At 46.0% G+C, this 10,263-nt stretch overlaps 1 protein-coding gene across 5 annotated transcripts in view; it reads right to left on the reverse strand.

Annotated features, from left to right (window-relative positions):
• LOC138798817 (protein wntless homolog B-like) overlaps positions 1-5,700 on the reverse strand; it is a 44,999-nt gene extending 39,299 nt beyond the window's left edge. For all 5 annotated transcript variants that reach the window (XM_069979422.1, XM_069979424.1, XM_069979421.1 and 2 more), the window contains exon 1: positions 5,548-5,700. In XM_069979422.1, the coding sequence (XP_069835523.1) occupies positions 5,548-5,653 (106 nt within the window). In that variant the 5' untranslated portion in view covers positions 5,654-5,700. The remainder of the gene's footprint in view (positions 1-5,547) is intronic.
• Positions 5,701-10,263: the final 4,563 nt, after the last annotated feature.

Consider the following 10,263-nt stretch of genomic DNA (forward strand, 5'->3'; position numbering starts at 1 on the left):
TTCAATAGAAATTGAAATCTGTGTGCTAAGCGCTTACTACCCGAGTGTATGGGACCATGTTGGTTACTCACACACAGCATAGAGAGAATCACTCAGCCGGACACTCGCCTCCCCGCTCATTCTAGAGATTGGGACCTGAACACTCTGGTTTCTGTCTTCCATGAATGTTATATAAAGTTACAGACTTTTCATAACTTTTTGGGGCTTTTAAATGTCAATGCAGTGTCCCAGAACAGAGTAGTTATTTGTCACTTTATCTCTGCACCTTTATTATGATCAGTTCTGTTCTGGAAAGCTTTGGTCCACTGCAACTGTGTGTATTGTGTCACCCCTCTTAGTGTTCAGGTCTGCTATTCCATTCATTTCTTGTATGCATATTCAGTTATCAGTGCCTAAGGGTATTATGTCGCCTCCCAGTGTTCAAGTATGGTACTTCTCATGTATATTTAGTCCTATATGTTCTAATGGTGTGATGATGCAATTGCTGGATGTCACGTGACTGCCCCTGCTTCCATGGTAACTCCAATGGTCATCGAGCTTTGGCTGGGGAATACCATGTGACTTCCTGTTCTACCTCAGTCTATCTTCTACCACAGAGGGGATAGGTTGTGTGTGTGACTCCTCTTCACCTTCAGAAGAGGAGCCTCGGTGTGCTCTGCTGCTACAGTCCACTGGCTGTGTTCCTGTCTCAAGTCTCAAGATCCTCATCTGGATGTCGCTTTCAGTCATTCTTCTCATCATCTCAATTCATCTATCGCAAGTATTCATCCAAGTCTCATTCCATCCAGCATCTCATCTTCAGTATCACTACTACTCCCATCATCCAGCACGCTATCAGCATAGCCTATTGCAGCATCACCCATTACTCTGCTTTATTCAAGTTTGCCTTATTCCCGGTTGCATCCGGAGAGACTGTTGCTACTAGTTACCACCGTTACAATAAATATACAACTACCGTTGTTTCTGAACCTTGGCATTGGTGTGATAATTGGTGCCCTGACTAAGGAAAACGAAGAATTGCATGCCCAGTATTCCCACATGGTCAGGAGCCCGGTTTCCAGCTGCGATCCCTCGTGCCTAAACCATGACAACCATCTGGTAAGCAACTGCCCCGGTTCCGACCCACAACAACATCCTCTTAGCGGAGTGGCCCCTAGGGGCCCGGGCATCGCATCAAGGGAAAAGAATTCTGCCGACACTTTAGCTCAGAATTCAGCCGGGATGCATTTAACAGGCAAGCGGCCCAGGCCAGCACTGAAAACAAAGTCCTTTCAGATCCTGGTCGCCGACTGTCTACACCATTTAATTCCTGGGTGTCAAGAGCTCAGATGCAGTGTCAGAATCAGCTGGCCTATACGGGCCACCCGCTTTATGCTCTATTACCCCACTCCTGTTTGCAGGCGGCTCTGCCCGGGACATCCAGCACAATGGGCAATGCCTCATTACACTGCGCAGCTGTATGGGAAAAATAAACACGTACCATTCAGTTACACAGCAGGAATCCTATATTCACTGTAAACGGGGGTGGAGGGGGTTTAAGATTCCCCCATTCTGGGAAGCATGGATTGTATATGAGAAAGAGGCCATGTTTGTGCAATTCTGGACACCTTAAATCTCAATCCCTGCTTGGTCATAAAGTAGTTATTGAAGTGAATGGAGCTAAATTGTAATACCACACACAACCTGAGGACAGGGGTGGCGCTGTTTTTTTGCAAGAAAGCAGCTGTGCTTTTTCTAACCCTAGATAACCCCTGGATTTACAACGACCATGGTTTTGTATCAATATTATGGCTGCAAGTCCCAGTCCGATGGTGATCTATGATGTAGTAAACTCAGGTCGATGCTGGACTCCAATGGGGACTGCTGAATAAGGACCCTGCTTACAGCAACCTAATGTTCAGCTTACATAACCTTCATATATATGGGCTGAAAAGGGATGGTGGGATACCAGGTTTAGCTGCTCCCACACCTTACCCTTTAGGTGCAAATCAATGTAATTTACTGTATTAGGATGGAATTCTATGGTGGACTGCTGCTGGGTGATCCCCGGTGATGTTGTGTCGTAGGATTGGCCGGTCCACTTGCTAGATGGTAAATAGAGATGAGCGAACCGGTTCGGCCAGAATGGGATCCAGTTTGGATTTTTCCAAAAATCTGAGTGCGATCGGATTCGGACTTTTGGAAATCCGCTCCGATTTTTTTTTCTTGCATTCTAAAATGGCAGCCGCCATTCTAGAAAGCAGGAAGTGTTCCGGGCAGGAAAAGCACTTTCCCATGATGCCCGGAACACATCCAATGAGCAGGGATCTTGCACTAGCCCACCCCCTTTGTGGCGTCGGTATTGCTTTAGGAGGAGCTAAATAGGCATGGCCCCCATTCCCATTAGAGGATGCCATGGTTCATTTACACAGCCCCTGTGCTGCCAGGACAGTAGAAACCCCCCACAAGTTAACCCATTCTGGAAACTACACCCCTCAAGGAATCTAACAAGGGGGGGATATGGCCCCCTGGTGACGGGCACATTTGTGCTGTGAAAATGGAAAAAAAAATGGTATTTTTTTATTTTCATGGCACATGTTCTACATATGTGCCTGTCACCAGTGGGGTCTATATGCTCACTGCGCCCCTTGTTAGATTTCTTGAGGGGTGTAGTTTCCAGAATGGGGTCACTTGTGGGGGGTTTCCACTGTCCTGGCAGCACAAGAGCTTTGTAAATTCGACATGGCCTCCATCCTCCATTCCAGCCTCTAAATGGCGCTCTGTCCCTTTGGTGGCTTGCCCTGTGCCAATATGGCACATTATGTCCACATGTGGGGTATTTTCGTACTCAGGGGAAACTACCCTACACATTTTGTGTTCATTTTCTCTTTTAACCCCTTGTGGAAATGGAAAAAATCAAGGCTAGACCAACATTTAGTGTAAAAATTGTTTAATTTTTACACTAAATCATTGATCTTGTCTTGATTTTTTCATTTTCACAAGAGGCTAAAAGATAAAAAAAAACACAAAATGTGTAGAGCAATTTCCCGAGTATGGAAGTACACCACATGTGGACATAAGGCGCCATGTGGGTGCAGGGTAAGCCTCCAAAGAGAAGGAGCGCCATTTGGATTTTGGAGGCTGGATTTGGCTGGAATGGATTTTGAGGGCCATGTTGGATTTAAAAGGCCTCTGTGTTGCCAAGACAGTGGAAACCCCCCACAAGTGACCCCATTATGGAAACTACACCCCTTAGGGAATGTAACAAGGGGTAACAGGGTAACATTGTTCCACATTTGTGCCTGTCACCAGTGGGGTCCATATGCTCACTGCACCCCTTGTTAGATTCCTTGAGGGGTGTAGTTTCCAGAATGGGGTCACTTGTGGGGGGTTTCCAGTGTCTTGGCAGCACGAGGGCTCTGTAAATGCGACGTGGTCCTTGAAATAAATTCCAGTGAAATCCAGCTTCCAAAAGCCAATTGGCGCTCTATTTCTTTGGGGGCTCGTCCTGCGCCCGCTTGGCACTTTATGTCCACATGTGGGGTATTTCCGTACTCGGGAGAAACTGCGCTACACGTTTGGCGTTTTCTTTTTCTTTTATTCCCTTGAAAAAATGAAAAATTGAAGGCTAGAACAACGTTTTAGTGTAAAAAAAATTTATTTATCCTTTTTCACGTCACATTGTTCTGGAAATCTGTGAAACACCTGTGGGGTCCAGATGCTCACCGCACCCCTTGTTACATTCCTTGAGGGGTCTAGTTTTCTAAATGGTGTCCCTTTAGGGGTGTTTTTTATGTTTTGGCACCCCAGAGCCTCTGCCAACCTGAAGTGGTACAGTAAGAAATGAACAAATATAGTGGATGCATTGAAATTCACTAGGCGCTCCCTTATATCTGAGGCTTGTGGTTGCGTCAAATAGCGCAATAGGGCCACATATGGGGTATTTCTATAAACTGCAGAAACGGGGCAATCAATATTGAGGTGCATTTCTCTGGTAATAGGTTTATAATTATGAAAAATATTGGATTACAATAAAATCTGCACAGAAAATAAAATTTTTAAATTTTCTTACACACTTAGCTTTTATTTCTGTGACTCCCCTAAAGGGTTAAAACACTTTCTGGATATGCTTTTGCAGAGTTTGGGGGGTGCAGTTTCTGAAATGGGTGCTTTGTGGGGCTTTCTAACACACAGTCCCCCCAAATACACTTTAAACCTGAACAGGTCCCTAAAAAAATCTGATTTTAAAATTTTAGTGAAAATTGTTTTAAGCTTCCTATTGTCTAAAAAAAAAAAAAAAGATACTGTAGTTTAATAAATGCCGCCAACATAAAGTAGACATATTACTAATGCTATTTAATATATCATTTATGTGGCATAACCATTATCTGTATAAGCAGAAAAGTTGGAAAGTTGGAAAAATGCAATTTTTCACAAATTTCCACGTTATTTTGTTTATTTTTTCCATAAAGATTTCTTATAAGTATCGACTCCAATTTACCAGAAATGTAAAGTACCATATGTCACGAGAAAACAATCTCAGAATCAGCTGAATAGGTAAAGGCACTCCCAAATTATCAATGAATAAAGTGACACAGGTCATATTCATAAAATTTGCCTCGGTCCTTATGGCCATTTCAGGCCCGGTCCTTAAGGGGTGAAACTTTCACATTGGTTAAAACAAGATGAATTCAGCAAAATCGCCTCCATCTCTCTCTTTGTTGACAAAAATAATAATAATAATTTGGATGTCTTCCAGAGATCCGGGCAGAGGTTCAACCAAATCTTTAGGAAAAATGTTTTAGACAGGTTCTCAAAAAGGTCTATGAACTTGGCTTCAGGTTTCTACAATGCAATTACTGACTAGAAAATACAAATCCAGGAAGTGATCTGAAAAGAGGAAGAACCTCAAGTCTTTCCTACAGAGCTGTTCTTGTTCTTGTATTCACTTACTACAACAAAAAACCTGAAGAGCTGTGTTTTTATGTTGTTTTTTTTTTTTTTTAGATGACTGTTTGTTTACATCTAAGGTAAGTTCACATTTTTGAGTTGTTTATGACATCTGTTATATTATTTAGTTTTATCACTTGAAGGTACAAAGTCAGAACAGGAAAGAACTTTAGAAAACAATGGGAAGATACAATGTATCACTGTGACCCGGTGAGGGATCGGGGATCAGGGATCGGGGATCCCCCTTTACCACTTCCAGACCTGCAGCAGTTTGGGAGTCCAGCGCTCCCTTCCTGGGGTGTAAAGCTGACAACAATGGCGGTCAGGGAGGAGTTTGGGGAGAAGAGGAGGAGGGGGGTGTGGGGCACTTTGTTCCCCTATGAAGCCCGAAATTAACTTCCCTGGTTAACCCCTGAGGGCCCGGAAAGTGCAAAAAGTTACCCAAGTTGCACTGAGTACGGGTTAACCCTTTCTCATCCTGATCCCCCTACTTAGGGGCACCCTGTACAGAGACTGCTGCCCCCCACATACTGACCAAACCCCGAGGAAACTACTAAGAGAAGCGGCGGAGGCCGGGGAGCGGGGAGCCGGGAGAAAAGTTTTGGAGCGTCCACTCACCGATCAGCTCCCCGACCAGGAATGCCAGCACTTGGAAGACGAGCAGGATGCCCCCCATCAGGCAGAGCTTCTTGGTGCTCATGTTCTCTATGATGGCCCCCGCCATGGCTGCTCCGTGCGGATTCCACTGCAGTCACGCTATCAGTACTAGGAATTGCAGTGCTCTTATATACAAGGAAGACCATAGGGTGACACCTACATGTAAAACTAACATTCATCCACTGTTAACCCCTTCACGTCCACAACAGTTTAATTCACCCACTATTCACCCCTTCGCTCCCACAACTCGTTAATTTATCCACTGTTAACTCCTTCAGATCCAGAACAGTTTAATTCATACACTGTTAACCCCTTTAGATCCGGGGCTACTTTAAATTTTCAAACGTTTCAAAATTTACACCTATAAGAAAATAAATGCTTTTAGCTTCATTCATGCACTTTTAACCCCTTTAGAACAAGGACTATTTTTTCTTTTTGCATCTTTATTTACGTGATTAGTTGCGCTCTCTTGTGACGCAGTAAATTTCACCACATAATTTGTAACACCTCAAAACCCGGCTCATTTTAATTGATTTCTCTCATTTGTCTTCAGATATAGAAGAATCTAAAAAATACTTTTTTTTCAGATTACATCATGCACCGTTAACCCGGTCAAAACTGGGACAAATTTTGTGTCTTCGCTACCATATCCTAGAAGAGCGCTTACACTTGTACAGTTTCTGTGATTTTCAGACATTTGTTTACTGTAGGAATTTGAAGTAATGTGATGGTAAAATGTCTATTTGGGGCTATATGTCCCACAATTTGAATTTCAATAAAATCAGACTTCTTGTTATCCAATCTCGCTACCATATCCTAGAAGAGCAGTTACTCTTGTACGGATTCTGCGACTTTCTGACATTTTTACAGTAGAAATTTTCAGTATTGTGATGGTAAAATGTCTATTTGGGGCTATATATCACACCATTTCAAGCCTAATAAAATCAGAAAATAAAATTGTTATCTAATCACGTCACCATATTCTAGAAGAGCGCTTATTCTTGTACAGATTCTGTGATTTTCATACATTTTTACTGTATGGATTTGGAGTATTGTAATGGTAAAATGTCTATCTGGGGCTTTATGTCCCACAATTTGATGTATATTAAATGTTGTATATTGGTATCAGGGGCGTAGCTAAAGGCTGATGGGCCCTGGTGCAAAATGTTAGCTTTGGGGCCCCCCATCTCACCCGATCAGGCAAAGTCATATCTAACGTTATATCCAATTACTCTAATGTGCCACCATGTTCTAATGCCTCCACCTCATGTACTGCACTACTGCCCCCTATAAATAATGGACTGTACTGTGTCATTGCCTAATCATTGTATTCCAATCTTTGACTCTCCAGCTGAAAAACTACAACTCTCATCATGAACTGCCAGTTGGATATGATGGGGGTTGTAGTGCTGCAACCTGAAGAGCCACATGCTGCAAAACTCCCATAATAAACTGTCAGCAGGGCACGATGAAGTTTGAACTTCTGCAACCTGGAGAAGTCACCTGATGTCACCTGCAGTCCTATGTAACACCACAGATAACACAGTGATATCCCTCTGAGTACAGATAATGTAGTAGTCGCCTGCAGTCCTATGTAACAGTACAGATAACACAGTGATATTTCTGAGTACAGATAATGTAGAAGTCACCTGCAGTCCTATGTAACACCACAGATAACACAGTGATATCTCTGAGTACAGATAATGCAGTAGATGTCACCTGCAGTCCTATGTAACACCACAGATAACACAGTGATATCTCTGAGTACAGATAATGTAGTAGATGTCACCTGCAGTCCTATGTAACAGCACAGATAACAGTGATTTCTCTGAGTACAGATAATGTAGATGTCACCTGCAGTCCTATGTAACACCACAGATAACACAGTGATATCTCCGAGTACAGATAATGTAGTTGTCACCTGCAGCCCTATGTAACACCACAGACAACACAGTGATATCTCTGAGTACAGATAATGTAGATATAGACCCCTGTGTAGCCCCCCCACAGTATAGACCCCTGTGTAGCCCCCCCACAGTATAGACCCCCTGTGTAGCCCCCCCCCCACAGTATAGACCCCCTGTGTAGCCCCCCCCACAGTATAGACCCCCTGTGTAGCCCCCCACAGTATAGACCCCCTGTGTAGCCCCCCACAGTATAGACCCCCTGTGTAGATCCCCCACAGTACAGACCCCCTGTATAACCCCCCTCATACTATAGACCTCCTGTGTAGCCCCCCTCCCATAGTATAGACCCCTTGTGCAACCCCCCTCATAGTATAGACCCCCTGTGCAGCTCCCCTCATAGTATAGACCCCCTGTGCAGCCCCCCTCATAGTATAGACCCCCTGTTCAGCCCCCCCTCATAGTATAGACCCCCTGTGCAGCTCCCCTCATAGTATAGACCCCCTGTGCAGCCCCCCTCATAGTATAGACCCTCTGTTCAGCCCCCCTCATAGTATAGACCCCCTGTGTACCCCCACCCATAGTATAGACCTCCTGTGCAGCTGCCTCCAATAGTATAGACCCCCTGTGCAGCCCCCCCTTTTAGTATAGACTCCCTGTGCAGCCCCATTCATAGTATAGACCCCCTGTGCAGCCCCCCTTATAGTATAGACCCCCTGTGCAGCCCCCCTCATAGTATAGACCCCCTGTGCAGCCCCCCCCTTATAGTATAGACCCCCTGTGCAGCCCCCCTCATAGCATAGACCCCCTGTGCAGCCCCCCATTGTATAGACCCCCTGTGCAGCCCCCCTTCATAGTAAAAACCCCTTGTGCAGCCCCCCCCCCTGTATAGACCCCTTGTGCAGCCCCCCACATTGCAACATTTATGTAAAAAAAACTCACCTCACCTGGATCCTTGATCTCCCTCAGGCCTGGCAGCTTCTCTTTTAAGTTCAGTGAGCCTCCGGGATGCCGACCCTGGCCGTAAGCTCACTGATGCAGGACCGCAGAGCCCGGACTTCTCCTCTCTACTGCACGGCGGCTGACATGTGACGTGATGACATCACATGTCAGCTGACGAGGAGGAGCGAGGAGAAGTCCGGGCGCCGCGGTCCTGCATCAGTGAGCTTACGGCCAGGGTCGGCATCCCGGAGGCTCACTGAACTTACAAGAGGTCCGGCGGCCGCGGCCATTTAACTGCACGGAGGGGACTGGGTCGGGGGGCATATGCCCCCCGGCCCAGCCCGCCCCTGCCGCGGCCCCCCCGGATTGGGGGAGCACAGAAGGAAGTCGCAAGGGGGGGCCGTGCCATGCGCCATGGCGACCCCTGCGACCCCTATAGCTACGCCACTGATATTCTTAATAGTATAGTGTTCTCCACGATCCCTGCCTTATACGGTGAAACCATAAGAGATGGAGCGGGACACTTCCGAGTCCCAGCGCCACTTAATTCTGTATACATTACACTGGAAGTACACTTTAAGAACTACAGCTGCATCCCCCTCCTCCCTATGAACTTGTATGTCTTGGTTTACACTTGGCTGTAGCTGTATATTCCCCCTATGCCTAGTAAGTGGGCTTAAACTTCCTAGTGCTGTGTGCACTGAACCACTCAACTTTCCCCTAAAAAACACTCGAATGAGAAACTGCAGCTGCATCTCCTCTCCTCACTTTTCTACTTTCTCGTTTATACTGTCGGCATCTGTAACTGCTCAGCCTGCAGTTTCACAAGCTAGAAGGGAATGTACCACATCATCATCATCATCATTCTACTGATTACTGCAAAGAAGAAAAAAAAAAGTAACAAATATACTCACCCTATCAGGGATGAAATGGTTCGGTCACAGTCCATAGGCATATTTGTAATCTTTACCTCTGTAAGCCTTTTAGTTGATTTGCGGGAATTCGAACGCTGTTGGAATAATAGAAATAGGATGAGAATGAGATCCTGAGAGTGAATCTGTTGCAAAACTACAATTCGTTGGCTGTCAAGGCAGTGGCGTAGCTATAGGGGTCGCAGGAGCCGCCAGGCCCCCCACTCACCACTTTCTCCCCTGGACTCCCACCTCAACACCTCCCTTACACACCTTCTGATTGTCCTGCGCCGCTGGCATAGCTAAGGGTTCATGCTGTCATGTGACTGGGCGTCTTACCTAGTCAGATGACAGCAAGTACCAGCAGCCTACTCACTGATGCCGTACCTATACGGCGGCGTCTTGTGGGAGGAAGAGGCTTGAGGCCCCTCCCCCAGGCCGGATCACAACATCACTGTATTCAATGATCTTCACTTGCCTGCTGTACAGCCATGCTGTGATTCGTCCTGGGGGAGGGGCCTCAACCCTGCTGGCAGCGGCTTACACTTCTGAGGAGAGGAGAGGAGAGGTGGATTACAGCAGCAGGATAGTGAGTGGGGGAGCTGCATTCTCCCTGCTCCTTTCCTCTCTCTCTGTACCTCTGCTCTTCCTCTGCCTCCTGTCACTGCTGGGAGTGACGAAAGATGCTGCTGAAGCACCCCTCCCCCCACATGGTGGACTGGTAAGATGGGTAAGTATGTTTTTATTTTAAATTTCAAAGGGGTGTGGGCTTTTAACATGGGGATGCTACCTATGGGGGCAGCGATAGAATTACCTGCTGGGACATATGTACTAAATGGGGGATACCATCTACATGGGGATACTGCCTATTGCTATGGCTACCTATTGGGGGGGCACTATGGGATTACTTACTGAGGGAT

This window comes from Dendropsophus ebraccatus, chromosome 8 (genome assembly GCF_027789765.1).
Source record: "Dendropsophus ebraccatus isolate aDenEbr1 chromosome 8, aDenEbr1.pat, whole genome shotgun sequence".
NCBI lineage: Eukaryota > Metazoa > Chordata > Amphibia > Anura > Hylidae > Dendropsophus > Dendropsophus ebraccatus.